We start from the raw sequence: 18,403 nt of genomic DNA, 5'->3' as shown, positions 1-18,403 counted from the left end.
AGTACTTGGAAACATCCCCGACGATCCCTAATTTTAATAGAATCTTTCTCAAAATTTCAGTGTTCTCCCTACTCTTTTTGTCAGGTTCTGATTATAAAACGTTACCTGATAAAATAGTGACATTGATCTTATTTTTGAAAGGTATTTGTGATCAGGAAACATGCAGTACACACTTTCATTTACTTGACTTTTTTACGCTGCCTTAACGTTTTTATGTTGACTGAACTTTTAACGTGCTGCTACGCATGCCATTGCTAGTGTATGTTTATGACTGTCAACATATTTTAAACGGGAAAAGAAAAAGATGGAAGATTTTCTTGGGTAATTCGCCTTCACCGACTCTAGTTGAATCATTCTATCCTTCAGCTCTGTGGCAACAGAATGCAACAAAGTTCTCACCTTAGAATTGAACCTTGGATGAAACCTTGGAATCCTCATCACCAAAAAATTTAAATACATAACTTTAATGAGTGTCTGAAAAGTAATCGTTTTCAAAACTGGGAATATACGAGGGTCATCCGGAAAGTAGTACCCGTTCGTGAAATAAAAAGACAAAAGTAAATATTAACAAACATAAAAAATTTTATTTGAAAGAGGATACTTTAAACTACTTCTCAACATAATCTCCAAGCAAATTAAGGCATTTGTCATAACGTGTGACAAGTTTCTGTATTCCTGCTGCATAGTCCTTCGCCGCCAGCTCATTGAGATACGCGAGGGACCCATCTTGCACAAATTTTTGCATAATGCAGATGGTGTTTAACAATTTCATGAACAATTGTTCGAGAAACATTGGGAAAATGCTCACAGATGTCATCAATTGTGACGCGCCGATCGTTCCTCACGAATTCGTCAACTGAGCTCACCAGTTGGTCTGTAATGACAGACGGTCTCTCCGAACGCTCATCGTCGTGTGTGTTCCCCCTCCCCATGTTGAAGTTGCGACACCACCGCCGAACAGACGACTCGTCCATTACATTGTCTCCATACACCTCCTTTAATTGGCGATGAATATCACATGGGCGAACGTTTCTTGCATTGAGGAATTTAATCACTGCCCTCACTTCACAACTGGCGGCGTTCTCAATTTTTTTAAACATTGTAAACAATCACAGAAACAACACAGGCAATGCTAGCGTCACGCAACTTGGCTCAGAGAAGGCAGACAAGCCACTGAAGCTATCTGACCTCGTCCAGCGGCTACTCGCGTCGTCAGCACTTCATGCGGCACGAACGGGTACTACTTTCCGGATGACCCTCATATATTTTTTAACGCACCTTTGCTGCTTGCTCGATGGCATCCAGCCTATTTTCCTCTCTTTCAGTACTTCGTGCAGTGATGCAAAGAAGCTATCGAAGATATAACTTTTTGCAAAATTTGCTACTTCTATAAAATGAATGCATCCATATTCAAAAGCTAAGGAAATTGAGTAATATGTGAAAGAAAATAGGAAAAGGAAACGGATGTGTCATCAGTCTACGATATTTAATACGAGTAGCTTAGCAAATTTGTCACGACATTAGGACCTCCAAATATTCTGAAAATCCTGGGGGAGATACATGGTTTTATCATATTGAGGCGATTCGAAAGACAGGAGTAACGCTGGAGAATATTTATTTTTTGTCGCGTTGAACGAGAAATCCATATGCGCGAGCCCCATCGTTCGTCATTTCCTTAAAAAAATCTTGCTGGGAAAGTATAACGTGAAATATGAGACTTATGAGCATTACGTTTATTGCTTAGTTGTTTAATACCTGGTTACAGACTCATATAAAGTCTTTCCATTTATCCGCAAAAAATAATATATATATATATATATATATAATATATATTATATATATATCAGTGAAAGATTTTCCGGTGACATCGCAATTGATAAATACTGATTCACGGGGGACCTTTTGCTTGGAGTATTTTTTAACAAAAACTTATATTAATAACCCTGAATTGATCAATGCGTCGTGCGATTCATTGGATAAAAAGGACCGTTTCTGTAGTCTAAAATTGAGTAAATAATAGAGGGACGATCTCCCCTCTTCTACGTTGCAAGCAAGAAAAAGTATTCAGACATAGAATAGCTATTTGTTCTGCAATAGCGGCTGTTATTGTTGAACTATATAACTCTTCGCAATTATATGTAAATGCTGGATAAGCAGGCTACTCACCAGATCAATACGCTAATCTGAGATCAAATAAACTTTTGATTTACTTAATGAATATAAAACCGTTTCAGTCGTTACTTCGTGGAATTTTTGTAATCCGCAAATTAGGGAAAACACTGCAATGCCATAAATAAACTTACAAAATTGTAGAGAATTCTTTTGTCTGTAATATGAGTGAAGAATTTGTGAAAAATGAATTGTTGTCGATCAGCTTCTCCCGAAGCAATTAAGGAGATTAAAGTGATGGAGCATCAACGATCGATGAAACAGACAAAACTAAGTGTAATCGGCTGTGTCGGCAAAAGTAATTCCACATAAATTATGCGCAAGTAATGAATGGGGGATTAAATGGTGCGATGATCATGTTTTTGAAAGGCAATTACGGATTTCCGTCCTTAGCACTGTTGTGATAAAGGTTTTTAGAAAGCCTTCTGAAATGTTTTCGATTCGATTACATATATGCATCGCCTACGTTTCATTTGACCGGGTATGGGTATTGGGGGCCTTTAAAAATATTTAAAAAATTTAAAAACGAGATGATTTCATAATTCCGCATATTATGTGTCCATTTCCTTGATACGGACTCCCTAATGCGATGACGAGGAAAAACTTATCAATCAAAAATTTTCATTCATCGAACGGAGTTCATTATTATCTCCCAAAGGCCTAATTGATTATTTTTATGTCAGCCCCTTTCACCTAAAGGGTATCTATTACCTGTTAATACAACTCTTACTGAAGTAGTACACGAAAAAGACAGGGAACTCGAGGTTAGTTTTCTGAATTAGCGTACCAACTTATTTGATTATTGCCTCACACAAAGATAGCCTGTTTCATTTCTCCCCTGAGGCTCTGCTCTAGGAAGATGAATAAGTAGATAAGAAAATTAGAATTAAATAACTGATATTTGTAATAGGGTACCTTCAAGATTTTAACATGAGTATTATTAATAAATGAAATCGGTCAAGTTAATTTAGTGATATACAATTAAGTCAAATTGAACCAGTCATTTGCTATCAGAAATACTAATCAGCGCAAAATCCGATGTTGAAGTTATCATTTAATATTAAAAAATAAGACCATCTACGACTTTAATTTTAAATTATTTATAACATTTGTTACTCTTCATCTGAAATTGATAACTGTATATCTTTCTTTTCTCTTTTTACCCGTCCAGAATGCCCTTGACTTCCCGATTAACTTCTCCTACCCTACCTTTGTGTACCGTATGGACTCAACCACCATTTATAACGCTTATTCAAGATGTGGGAGTCTTAAAATGCGATGTTCCGGTTTTTGGATCAAAACCCGGTCGTTCCTGAATTCAGACGCTACTCACAAGATCAATTAAAAAACCTTAAGACTGTGGTTCCCAAATAGTTTGACTTTATGTTTCGAGTGATGGAGCAATATAATTTCCCGAATTAACAGGAAAGAAATGAAGTTGATTTCGCCTTTTCCAATCAACGCAGTGAGTGAGAACTGCCTCTAACCTATTGCGCAACCATTCGCGAATGCGTAAAAATTGAACGGTCCATGGGTCCAATTCAATTTGTCCTTGCAGGATATCAGTAGCTTTGCAAAAAGACGTTTAGAAGGAATACTCTCGGATACGTATTTATGTTCATATGGTCCATCCTCAATAATCAACCCGTAGGTCGGTTTTGATGGGTGAGGATTTAGGAATTCCAAACTGTCTTCAGGCGCGTGAAATTCGCACATTCAAAAGAAGGTAGGTAGAAATTTCCCTTTCCTTTGAACACCACTCTGTCCGAAATATAATTATTGCTATGTTTATCGTTTTGTATGACTCAAAATACATTATCTACAAAGAGTTTGTGTCTCATAGACAGTCAGTGTACAGTATAATAAAACGGAAATCTTCGAAAGGATGAGAGAAAGAGTGCGACGTGGTAACTTCTGAACACTGAACCCCTTGGTCGGTACACCTTACCTATTAGACTATCACGACTCAAAAAATTGGTTTATCAATGCTATAGTAATTAGTAAAGGGCACACCACAAAGATCCCCTAATTCTTTCTCCGACATGATATGTACGTAACCTTCGCAAGACTCCGACAGACGAACAGACGAACACGTAATCCTTGGGTACTTAAGTACTTCGGTACATGTTGTGATAACGTTGAGAATATTGTTGACTGGCAAGTTAACAAACCCATCGCTCAAACTCAGTTTGGTTGCGTCAGCTAATGGACTGATTCGGATAACCGGTAGCTGAGGGAGTCACAGAGAATGGTTTGTAATCGACTTAGTCAGTGCCCGTGCTCGAGTAAGAGCATTTTTATCCTCACAGGATTTTGACCGGGATAGTGAAGATTAAACGAACTGACCCGTTGGAGGGATCTATCTTCCTCTTTTTTTTTTTTAGTTTCGACGTTGGAAATGGCCCGTTCAATCGGTTTGATTTCTCCGATTGCGCCGGAGGGAGCCGAGAGGGACTGAAAGGGGACCGGGTCCATCCCCCATTCTTTCGCGTGACGTCAATTTTCATCCAACCGATTGCCTCCAATTTCGTCTCCCATCTCCAACCCCCTCCGACTGGAGATGCTTGGCGTTGCATTCAATCCCGAAAGATGGCCAAACAAAGTGATGGTGGTAAAAACTTGGGAAGATATTGGAAATTGAGGCAAAATATCGATAGCGGGATATATTGTGTACGTTAACAAATATTTTTCAAGCAATAAACCGAAGGAAATTTCGTCTATTTTATAACAGAGAGGTAACTACACACCTGGATTCTTTACAGATAAACCTGGATTGCTTTTAAAGGAGATATGGGACAAAACACCCAACTGATGTCATATCGAAGCTCATTAATCTTTATGCATTTCATCAGTGTAGAGGCCTAAACCACGAATGTCCTTGTGTTAGTTCTCATGAGGGACAGTTTATGTCATGATGTAAATACATTTATCTTTAGAAATAATATCATTCAAATCAAGAACATCTTGCATAAAAAATGTTACAAAGGTTATGATTTCACCATTTTTACAAAATTGAAGTTGTTGGATATTTTAGGGCCGATAGAAATTGCGATCTTTGCTGCTAATGCATAGAAATATTTTAAATAGAGATATTTTGGAATGAATATTTGCATTTAAAACTAAGCCCAGAGTTTGCATGGAATGAGGGGCCTAAGAGATTTTATCAGTTATCTCTTTTCCTTATTCCATGTGAATGAATGAATGAATATATATATATATACATATATATATATATATGTATATATATATACATATATATATATATACACATATATATATGTATATATACATACATATATATATATATATATATATATAACTTTGACAGCAACAAACAATATAAGAATACATAAAAAGATCACTCACGCGTTATTTCTTGATCATTTCGAATGAATTCAACTCCATCTTCATCGGAAGAAATAGAAGTAATGACTTCTATTTTCAGTCATTACTTTCATTACAGTCATTACTTTGAGTCATTACTGCTATTTCTTCCGATGAAGACGGAATTGAATTCCGTCGAAATGATCAAGAAATAACGCGTGAGTGATCTTTTTTTGTGTTCTTATATTGTTTGTGTGTGTCAAAGTTTGTTATTCAACACTTCCGTGTTACTTATATATATATATATATATATATATATATATATATATATATATATATATATATAATATATTATATATATATATAATGTATAACACTTAGCACTAGTGGACACAGACAAAAACACAGAAACACACAAAAATAGTGAGTCTCTTTTTTTGTGTGTTTCTGTGTTTTTGTCTGTGTCCACTAGTGCTAAGTGTTATACATTATTATTCACGTCCGTGAGACTTTCAAAAAGTGTTTTATATATATATATATATATATATATATATATATATATATATATATATATATATATATATATATATATGAAGACACATAATCATGGATGTAGTGAGCAATTTCCCTGAAATCGGTCAAAATTTAATAAAAGGGTTTTAAATTCTATATATTCTGATCGTTTTATTTTTATTTTCCCATAGAATTTTATGCATCTATCTCCTTTCAGAAATATAGATTATTGTTTCTCCACGGGTGTACAGACAAATCGAAACCATAAGGCATTTTGTGAAGCACCAATATGCCTTCCACAATACACGACTCGTCTCGACCATCATTGAACTGAATGGGTGGGCACACTTCTTCCTCACTCGGCAAGCCGTAGGGCAAAGTGCAAAACTTATCCAAAAGTGCTTCCTCTTATGGGGACATCATTTCCGCCCTTATAACCCTCTTTTATCCTCGTCGTGGATTTGATTACCACTCGCCCCCCGAATCATTTGAGGAACAAAATGCGGTTGGGTGTGGGTGAGCGCGGGAAAATTGAAGGACGGTTAGCTGATTACGCCTCGTTTGCGGTCTTCGAATCGGCTCTCTATCATGCCCTCGGAGGCGCTTCACCTGTGCGCTTTACCTTATACAGTATATCCCTATCGTCATTTCGAAGGACGAAAGAGCCTCGCCGCCTTCCACTTGCGATGGGATTAAAAAATTCGTGGAAAAACCGAGTCGCAGCACCTCCGTAGGAAATCGATATAATTCAATTCGTTCACTTCGTTTCTTCTTCGGTTATTACATTACTAAAAACACTAAGTAAACCGTACAGCTATTCAAAAAATTATTTTTGAAATTCAATTTGATTTCATATATGTTCGAGAAAATTTATTTTTATCAAACTATTTGTTGAATTGATTGTAAAAAATATGATTATTTGAGCCTCTTTACAGGGATGGCCAGTTCATCGGGCTGAGATATTAACAAAACAATTGATAATCATGAACAATTGGTAATTATTCCTATTAAAATCTGCTTGGTTAGCGATCGTCTAAATTGCCAACCTCAATGTATCAGTGGCCCTTTTTGGGCGCAGACGAGATTTAGATATATTTAGGCAAAAGAGTTATTAAAGTTAAAACAATTGTAAAAATCATTCGCATTTCTTTTTTACCCCAATACGTCTCATTGCTATGAATAAATTATAATATTACCGTTTGACACCTAAGTGCTGGTAAATTCCCCTCCAAATTTAAAATTGCAAAAATTAAAGCTCTGTTTAAAAAAGGACAGAAGGAAAACATTGAGAATTATAGACCAATTTCCTTACTTTCACGTTTCTCCAAAATTTTGGAGAAGGTCATGTATCTGAGATTGTATTCCTTTTTCGATAAATCCTCTGTCATTGACAATCATCAATTTGGCTTCAGAAGGAATAAGTCCATTAATGATGCCCTTTTCTCATTTACAAGGAATATATGGAATGCCTTAGATAGTAATATTCATGTTGCAGGGATTTTTATTGATCTAAAAAAAGCTTTTGATACAGTTAACCATGGAATTCTTTTTAAAAAATTAGAAACATATGGTATAAGAGGCAATGCAAAGGACTGGTTTAAATCATATTTATCTGATAGGTCACAATATATTGAAATGAATTCATCTGTATCAAGTACAACTTCTGTTATTTGTGGAGTTCCGCAGGGCTCCATTCTTGGACCACTACTATTTTTAGTCTTCATAAATGATTTACCTGAAAATTTACTACTCTCCAATACAATACCATTTGCTGATGATACTAACTTAATTTTTAATAACCATGATCCCATTCAGTCAATGAACGAGGTAACAGAAACTACTCACAATTTGATGAACTGGCTCACTGACAATAAGCTATCTTTAAATGTTAGTAAAACCCATTATTTAAACTTCAACCTCAAGAAGAAGTTAATAAATTTTAATCCAATAATTAACAGTTGCCCCATAAAAGAACTAAAGGTAACAAAGTTTTTAGGTATTTGGATTGACTCTAATCTTACATGGGAGGAACATATTAATAAATTAACTCAAAAACTGGCATAAATCTGTTATGCATTCCGTGTACCCAAGGAAACCATTTGCATTTAGGTATTGAGAACTATATATTTTGGCTATGTGCAGTCATTTCTCAATTATGGTATCCCCTTTTGGGGCTCCTCTATCTTCCTTCCAAAATTATTTAAAATGCAAAAAAAATTATTCGCATAATTACTAATTCTAATAATAGAGCTCCCAGTAAACCTATTTTTGAAAAACTAGAAATCTTATCTCTTCCTTGTATATACATTCTTGAAACAGTGTCTCTTATTAACAAAAATCAAGACATGTTTATTAAAAATTGTGACCTTCATAGTCATAATGCGAGAAGCCAAAATGCATTCCATGTAAGTCAGCACAGAGTAAATAAAACGATTAAAGGGATAGATCATCAGGGAATACTTATGTACAATAAATTGCCTGCTTATATTAAAAATAGCAAAAGATCCTTTAAATTCAAGTGTGCCGTGAAAAAACTACTTTCATGTAACTTATTCTATAGTGTAGATGATTTTCTAATGCATACCATTTTAAATGTATAATTGAAATTTGTCAATCCCAAAAAAGTTGTAAACTGTATGTATTTGCATTTTTCATATTGTTTTGATATTTTGCATAATGTTTTTTTATTGATATGAAGTGTAAACCTTTTTTGACAAAGCCATGCATAATTCTATGCATATTGAATGAATAAATTGAATTGAATTGAATTCAGTAGAAATTTGTCAGGTAATCAATCCTATAGACTATAAAAATTTCGAGCCCGCTTCAAGATTGAATATGTGCACAGGAATAACGGTGGGGAGAACAGAAACGTGCTTATATGTTTGTGAAGGCAGAGTGAGATGGGGCTGTGTATTTGTTATTCCTTTTTTGCTGTGCAACAGGATTTATAATTGCGTCCGGTCAAGCTCCTTAATTCTCCATGGAGAGGAGAATTGGGAAATAGTGATAATCACAGTGGATAAAACTGATCTAATTTGACGCGGTCGCATGAAACATGAAAAAAATCAGTTCTTCAAAAATAGTCATAGCATTGGAAAATCCGAAGCAAAGTTAAGTAAGAATAACGTGATCTGCTCGGATATTCCGTGATTTATAAAATTTCATTCAATGATTATGATGCCGTTTGTATTGGTTAACCTTGCGGGAATGAAAACGCTGCACTTGGTAACTGTATGTGTGAAGGGAAACAGAAGAGTTTCTGCACAAAAGTCAGTTAGCAAAAAAGCAAGACTAAAAAAGTACACATAAACAAAAGATGCAGAGTAGACACAAAAAAAACGATATTTCAGATCCCATCAGGTTATCACTGAGTATGAATACGAGTTTATAGCATACACTCCCGCTGGTCGATCAACTTAGAGCGGTCCAAAATCGCATCGCGAATCACTACCCGAATATTATCGCGTCTTCCGATAGGGAGCGAGATTTTGTCGATACCTGTCGATTTCTGAACTCTGATGCGATTGGTTGGAGATTTATCATGTTTCGTACAAAAAACCTTACTTTTTTTGCATTGGTTTTCGATGAACTTCATTTTATAGCACTTTTAGTTCGCCAGAAGTAAATATATTACCTAAATGAAAATGTACCTGGTTTCAATTTTAGGAAGTAATTATGATCTTGAGTAAAACTATACGGCGACATGCCGCATATGCGCACACGCACACAGAAATAATCACGATGGGAGTGTTCATGAGTGAATTCAGATAGTACCTTATTATCATTATTATTATTCATACAATACACCTTGTAATGATCTAATTTTGGGTAAGCACACATTGAAAATACACATACATTAACGAAGTACCTGCTGACGGTTAAAAGCCCATTTTTAAACTTAAATTGGAGTATACGTTCTTTATAATTGAATAAATCATAAAATTACATGCATAAATTCTTATTGTATTTTAGTTGGGGAGATCTGGCTGAAACATTTCTATTCTCTCGGTAAACAACAAAACAAATTATAAATCTTCGCCATTAGGTAATCGTTTTAGTCGAAATTTGTTAGCGACCATAACTTAGGGCCAGACCAAATATAGGTACTGAAAACATTTCAAACACGTGAGAACCTGTTCGACCGCCTGACAATAATTTTTGGTCTTGAATGGTAAAAACTATCCTAACTTTGAACTCATTTCACTTCTACGAAAAAGCGATATCGATTTCATTTTCCCTGCTTTAACAAAAAACGACCTGTCACTCATTAATTAACATTACCTAATTCACATTATTAACATTAATTACCTCAACATTAAATTTCACTCCATATATTTAAAAAGGTGGAAAATCTACCATTTGTTTAATAACTGCCCATTTTCTGGATATGTAGTCGTAATTTTCAAAAACGATTGGTGATCAAACGAGAGAGATCAAATCCATTTTCCAAAGCGGAACACTTCCCAAATTTAAAGGCTATTACTTCTATGTATCTTCTTTTTCTTTTGACTGTACATGGAGTACACCACAGATGGAGATCTGATACCCGAATGAATTCCGATCAACGGCGGCAGAGATACCGGTCGGGTATACAAAACATTGAAGCGATAACGGCTTACACATTTTCTTTTTTCCCTCCCAGCGCCATAAAAAAATATTCTTGGGAACCACATTTGAAAACTAAACATCGATCATCTAAACTAAGCATTGATCACTAGCACCACTAAAGAATAAAGCAAACTATTTGTACTCACGACTCCGCCTGAAGCTGTTGAGATAGGAGTTTCTCCGCGTCCTCCTTGGCAGCCTTGGCTCTCTCCAGCTGAGCTTCCAGCTTACTCCTCTCCTCCTTGGCCACAGCCTCCCACCTGAGGATAAGATGATATAGATTAGACATTTATTTAATTAACGTATTAAAGAACGTGCTACAATCACCCACCGCCATTCAGTCAACTACACCCATGGGCAACGCGCTCAGGAGCGTGATTATGGATGGGAATAAGACAACATGTATATGTATCTTTTGGTGTGACACCTTTGTAAGCTAATGTACGGGGCGGCTATTTTAAGAGCGTGTGCAAATGGTTCCCCCTAATTTATTCATTTCTATTGCTCCGTATCTTGCAACAATTTACTTTGAGGGATTAGAATCAACACTGTTATCGTTCCTTGCACTTGCAGGGAGGTATCGTAAAGGATAAAAATTTCCCCGTCAATTGAAGGATTACTTCCCGATGATTTAAACGAATAATGAGCATGAAAAGAGGAAATTTTTAAGCTATCTGATCGATTAACTCCATTGTGTTCGGGCCTTTCATCGTGCTCCGTAGCAACGCTTCTATGTTTGGTAATCATTTCTGTCTGTAGTAGACTTTCACCATCGCCGAGTTTAGAATGGCCTTCTCCCTCGGGAGACTGCCGGTGTTAATCCCAAGGGTATAAGAGTCCAATCAGGATTCACACAATCATTCTCCTGGCTTAGGAGGAAAGGCAATGAGCCTGTCGTTACTGGAGTTCTACGAGAGGGGCGCCATACCCGGAGTCCCGACGTCGTAACGCGGCACAACACCGTTTGAGTACTCCACTTCCACCGGTTTCCCCAGAGGCTTATAATCCAGCCCATCCCGTCTGTGATCATCTCCGTCCACAAGTGACCCCCTCCCCCCACTGGTTTACACATGGCCTCGCATTGACGTCAACTGAGGTTTACGTGATCTCCAAAAGACTCCCGTCTCTTTCGGGGATGTTTAACATTAACCCCTCCAAGTCCCTACGACTACACGTTTTCCTGTACAAGCCTTTTCAGTAGTCAGAATTGGCGTTCGGACTGACATAAGAAGGATAAAGGAGTGAGACTGTTGGATGAAGGACTGTAGGGAATAAGCGAGGAACGTTCGGGTAAAACGAAACTCACATTTGGGCTACAACCACTGCGATAGGAAAGTTCTATATTGGAGGCGTTTACCTTTCTCGGCCACTTAAGACCCGAGGGAGCGTGAGAGCGTAGCAGCGTAGCTTTTAGCTTAAAAGATCATGAATGGGTTCGCTTTTATCGCGCCTCCATGGTTTCCCCTCTTCCACACTCGTCCTCTCGCATCCACACCACTTCAATTAAAAGCAAAAGAACAGGGTTGCTTTAGTCTTTTCAACCTCTGCGATTAAACGTTTCACAATAGCGGCCGTGCCTTCCAACTCTGACCAACCGTTCATCTTTTAACATTCTCTCACCTATCCTCTCAATATAGCTAGCTCCCTTTCTCTTCCCAGTCTTTCGGCATCCGACCAAATTTTACACTCCTATCTTCTCCTTCCTCAACAGATATATTTATTCCGTCAGGTATACCTTGACGCTAAAGAAAATTACCAATAAATCATATTTTAAAAGATTTATGTAACATCTATTTCCTTTAACATATACATATTTTAGTACATAGATATACCCGCGAATATATGAATATATATGTATGTATATATATATATATATATATATATATATATATATATATATATATATTCATTTATTTACTTGAAAATACAGGTAGTAGATATAAGGAAACGGGATAGGAACACATAAAAGACGAAAAAAGGAGAGGTGGGGAAGGCGGAATCGAACGGATCACAAAGGTAATAATATTTCCTTGACCGGGACTTGAACACCGGATCTTTCCACTTGCGGAGCGGATGCTCCAGTCTAGATTAGAGAATATTTCGAACAGATAAAAGTTAATTCAGACTGGAAATTTAAAATCGAGCCACGAAGGTTTTGTTTTCCAGAGACATTTTAACCACCAAGCTATTAAAACGTAATCTTTGCTACTTTCAAAGATATTGTTAATTTTATTTTTATAATTATCCCTATATCTTGGTCTTCAATATAATTAACTTCCCTTTCGATCGCTATTAATTTTTTCATTACGAAGAACTCACCTGCTTCTTCCAAAAAGTATTCCCCTTTCTGATATCCCTATGCATTCGGTTAATTAGAAGGCAGTATATAGTATTCATTATCCTAATTTTTTAACCTATCAGCATGTATTTAACATAAAGAAAGTAAATTAGTCAAATTTTTATTCGTGGAGAATAAAAACACTACCCAATACAACTGGCTTGACAGTCAGGATACATTATAGTTTCAACAAATTTGAAAATATTTCCTATGAAAATCTAACAATTTTGACTTCAGAGAAACTTCTGAAAGAAAAGTATGTACATGTCCATTTACAGATCTGGACCTATAATGTATTTGGACAAAAATTTTATTTTCCGAATATTGGAAGCTGCTTAAGATAAAAATTAATCTTTAGAATTTTTACTGTTTTTTTACTGTACTTTTGTTGTAATATAAAATTTGATCATATCATGTATTGTTATTTTTCAAACGTTGGCTATAATAACTTTCCAACAAATGCAAAGGATGACTAAATTACAATAAATAATCCTTTTTTTCCAAAATGTTGACCTCCGCACATTACTCCTGATTCTAAAATTTACGTTCCACCGAGTAAATGTTTACAATTCTAAACGGTGCTTGGGCATATTTTCTTGTGTGAAACATTGTACAAATTTAAAATTGGTAAGGGGCTTGAAGTGTTAAGGTAAATCATTATAGGAATAATACTAATTATAATTGGTACCGTTAGCAATTAAGATTAGTGCTATTAGAGTTGGAGTTCCAAGGTTCAAGCCTCAAAGCTTGAAGCCACGGATAAGAATATGAAATGACTCGTAGTTGATCAAGTTTTAAGGAATCGAATAACAAACAATTGACTTAACCTTGAAGACTATGCTATTTACAAGTTCTAAGATATCATTAAAAAAATAGAAATGGTACGATCGCTCAATATATATTCAATCATTAAATTATTATTAAAATGAAATAGTAATTTTTTAAAGTAATTTTTAATAAAAGTAAGTAATTTTTTTTCTGTAAGATACAATAAATAAAATGCTTGTGCTGCTTATAAGAATGACCCAAACAATTTCTCAGTATTGATGAATAATGATACAGAATGAAAATAGGAAAAAAATACGCAAAAATTACCTTGAAATTTGACTCGTATTAGAGTCAACTACTGCATCAAATCGACGCTTTATGAAACATAATTTTAATAGGTTCATAATTATCGTCGATATCGATTATATCATCGATATGCATAAGCAGTTGTGACAGCTGAATCACGTCATGCACGATTTAATCCATATACGATGCGGTCTACGTATTGACTATATTAATATGACGATATTTCTCGACGCACGTATTTGGTCCGCCACATTTGTGTCAATTATAATTTCGTGGAAGAGATGATTGAGATGTTTTCCCCCAACCTTCCTCAGAGGTGTTTATAACATGGCACTATCACGTTTAACGCCCACCGCCCTGGGGTAGGTGACCTTTTCAGTCACCTCACTGTGGTACAGACTCAAGGGGACTAAATTTTGCTTCTTGACTCCTGCCTTTCGACCAATTGGTGACCCTACTAGGCATAATCATCACTACTACCGCCAGCTCAATTCTTGGGGTCTCGAGAACACGCAAGCCCCTTCATCACATAAAAGTTGTAGTCAATGGGGTTTTCGGTCTATATTTAACGTACACCCGCGAAATACCTGTAGCTCGATATATTGGAACATTAACGTAATGTTGACATCATAGAATCTTAACTGAAGCCATGCTGCTATATGTTCACCACGATTAAATTTAATTTCTACCGTAGGTCGATGTTGTGAAATGAATATCGAGCAACCCTAAACGTACTCTGCCCATCCCCTCTCCGCCGCTCTTTGATTTGCCCTCTCCCTCCCTCTCCGTGCAAAAGCTCACGAAGGGAAAGGGAGGGATGTAGTCCCCGCACCCCAAGGGGAGGGGAAAGATAGAGAGAGAGGGAGAGGGAACAATCGGAATGCATTAAGTCTGAGACGTGCTCACTTAAAGCGAAAGGATCCGAGATGCTACATAAATATAATGCCCGCCCTTGTAATCGCGTCCCATTCTCAGCTAGATCCCTACCCCCTATTTTCCCCGCCGCGTCTTCACGCATCCCCTCGCCTCGCACTCTCTCCCTCCATGCTCATTGTGAGACAGCTTTTGCCGTTCCTCACAACCCCCTCCTCCCTCTGCCTTCCTCCCACACAGACTCCCACCTTAACATCCTTCCGAGTAACTCGGCGACCCCGTTGGATCCCTTTTGTCGACTTTCCACTCACTCCTCCCTTCCCTCTCTTCAACCTCTCTCTCTCTCCTACCGTAACAATGGGCCGATTCGCCGTTCCCTTCAACTTGACCCACCACGCTCCGGTCGCATTGGTGAAGTTTTGCTGGTGATCTACAACGCAAATGTATGTGTTCCCTTCAAGCTTCAAGTCCTCAGTAGTGAAAGCGTTTGAAGTGCATGATTTCAGTTCGCGTGCCCACTTTAATTTGTGTCAGTGAGGTACGTGAGCATGTCCGAAGTAGGATGAAGAGTATATTACTTATAAGATGATGCCGATTTGAAGAGACGAAATTTTTAAGACCCACAATTTTGGAAAGCAGCGAAGGTAAAAAGCTCAGGATGTTTATGGAAAAGGTGGTAACATTTTTTTCGTAATTTTGTACAAAAACTTTTTATCTGCATTGCGCTCCTAAAACATTTGATTCCAGTGATTGAGCGAATTGCAGAGAAAATACGTGCCACGTGCCACTCTCGTGAAAAACTGCTGAGAAAAAATACAAAATACCCCTCATGATTGTTGCGATATGCGCAATTAGAGAACCGAGGGTTTCATGGGCGAAACGCTAATTAAAACCTTAAGCCGTAGGACTCATTCGTGTAATTTTACTTTTGACGTGAATAGCATAATGCAAGAACCCCGCACCACCTGTGCAGATTCGAAAAGGGTAACAATCCCTTGCAGTGCAAAATTTAAATTTTTGTAACCTACATTTGATTTATTCTTTGCCGAGTCTCTTTGAGGGAAATAAATTCAGGAGAAATCGAAGTATGGGCAAGGTTCCATTTTTAAATTTTTTATAACTCAAGAAACGGTACATATATGGTGCTACAGAGAATGAACTCTAAAATTTACTATCAATTTACAAATGAAGAAATCCATCTGAGATGTTAGGAAGAACGGTGTCCGTCGAAGTCATAGAGAAGAAGAAAGATTTAGGGGCAACATTCCCTATCTTACTGAAAGCTACTGGAGGAAGGTAAAACAAGGAAAACTCTAATGAAGGAATCAACAAATTGGCATTTGGAAGGGATGGCTTTGAGGGTCCTAAAAAAAATGGCCCAAAAATATTGTGTGTATTAATGATTTTTTAATGAAAACATTTAATTTTATGCTACGTTAAATACGACCAAGGAATACCATAAACGAAGGAAATTTTCGGCGGATAAACTATACTCATAGGCAGAGAGTGGAAAAATTGCTCAACAACATCAAGTAGAGAAATTACTTTGCGCCTTGATTTTCTGAAGATGTGTTTTGCAACAGATATGTATCGTCATGTCAAAAAGACAGGGAATGGTAACAAAACTTCTTGTCTTAGACCAAAAGGTTCTCCGAAAGCTTTAAGCAGAAAAGGTCTGGGCACATTCAAACTACGAGGGTGGTATGAAAAATTTCCAACCTCAGAAAATTTCAGAAAAATGTCTTGTATCTTTGTTGGGTCGGAAACTTTTCAGACCACTCTCGTAAGTCTACTAACTCCTTTGGAAACTCTGAAATTAGCACCCAATACAATTTTGCTGTTAAATAACAGATGGAATCCAACCTTTAATTCAACCTAGATACCAATTTTTTTTCAGAACCAGAAACTCAATACTGCGTAGCTTTAATTCAACGTCAACAGTTTTCCAAGGTACGTTGCGTGTTTTTTTAAGGAAAATTCGCTTTCTAGCAGTTATCGCAACCAAGAAGATTGATGAACGAATGTTGCCGAAGTCGAGTTTTTGTTAATATTTCAGTCCTGCAACTGCTTCATATATCTTCTTCCTCAATTTGTTAGGCATACATTTTTTATTCCTATGCTCAAGAGTTCTCGTAAATCCGCCCACTACCTTAAAACTTACCTACATGTACCAAATCTTCCCACTGGTAATGATACGACGTTGTCATAATATTACAAGATTTTCCTTGAGATGTTACGTGTGATTTCGTGATACACCAACGTACTGTCGTGACATTTTTTGTGCGATTTTTTTTATTATTATCTAATTATTAATAGTTTTTATCAATTTACAGTTTAAGGTCTAATTATAGTTTTCAAAAATGTGTCGAAGAGTCAACATCCACCTCACTTTTTAAAAGGAACTGTAATTATTTGCCAAATAAGAATAATATTTCTTCAAATGTTTTCCATTGCCAATGATAATTTATTATTGGCAATTGAAATCTTTCAGAAGTAAATATTGACCTACATTTACTCGCTATGTTACTCAACATAGGGCTCAAAGAATGATCTCTGGCTGTAATGTGAAATGGCCGACCGGTTGATGAACCTTGTCGTCAACATTTTAGTGACCTTGAAAAGAAGAATGTCACCCACGGCAGGTAATAACTGTGATTAATTTACTTTTGAAGTTATGTGCACTTATTGTCGATATTATATACAAATATTGCAATGCCTGAGTTCATTCCTTCTTTATTTGTAATTGCATTTCCAAAACATCCATCGCCACCCTTTTGCGTAGTGGATAGAAGGTGAAAATGATGATAACCCTTTTTTATAAATGATGAAATGATAAACCTCAATTTCATTAATTTTCATCTTCATGGTTAAAAATATATATATGAATGGTATAATTGAGATTAAAGTACGAATATTAAATTTTTTCCGCTTCTCAGATCATTTCTACCGTAGATGTAATGGCTTTAGGACATTTCTTAGGTAAGCTGAGCAGTGGGTTGATTTCACGTTGGGCTTGTGCAAATCAGTACATGACGAGCGTTATACCCTTCAGGTCTCCCGTAGGGGTTCTAATCCGCCACTTCTTGCTTGCCGCGTAAGCACACCACCGCTGATTGAAATTTATGACTGCGCCGGCAGTTGGCATACGAAAGACAGGTTTCCACCGCGCGGGTCTCAGCTGTCACGCACTTTGCCTCTCACAGCATACCACCTAGATTCAATTTATTCCCAAATCAAACAGCATATTCTCGTAAAATTCCGCCATCTATCACTTTACTTGCTTTTTTTATCGAAATTAAACGGCCCACGAAATATAATCTATATATAATTTTGCTGGTAAAATCCGGCCGATACCATTATTTGCTTTCAAGCGCCAAACTTCTGGTATCGAGCGAGAATTTCAAATATATATTTATATACAATTCATATATATATATATATATATATATATATATATATATATATATATATATACATAAAATTCACATATATATATAAATA

General features: G+C 36.5%; 1 protein-coding gene across 5 annotated transcripts in view; it reads right to left on the bottom strand.

Annotated features, from left to right (window-relative positions):
* Positions 1 to 18,403, bottom strand: part of LOC139694042 (protein FAM184A-like) — a 392,188-nt gene that overhangs the window by 263,339 nt on the left and 110,446 nt on the right. For all 5 annotated transcript variants that reach the window (XM_071592452.1, XM_071592450.1, XM_071592448.1 and 2 more), the window contains exon 6: positions 10,764 to 10,877. In XM_071592452.1, coding sequence (XP_071448553.1) covers positions 10,764 to 10,877 — 114 coding nt within the window. The remainder of the gene's footprint in view (positions 1 to 10,763; positions 10,878 to 18,403) is intronic.

The sequence above is a fragment of the Hetaerina americana genome, unplaced genomic scaffold, assembly GCF_022747635.1.
Source record: "Hetaerina americana unplaced genomic scaffold, ioHetAmer1.1.p SCAF_5, whole genome shotgun sequence".
In the NCBI taxonomy this organism is placed as follows: Eukaryota; Metazoa; Arthropoda; class Insecta; order Odonata; family Calopterygidae; genus Hetaerina; species Hetaerina americana.
Note: the sequence above shows the minus strand (reverse complement) of the source record. Positions and strands in the feature narration are given on the sequence as shown.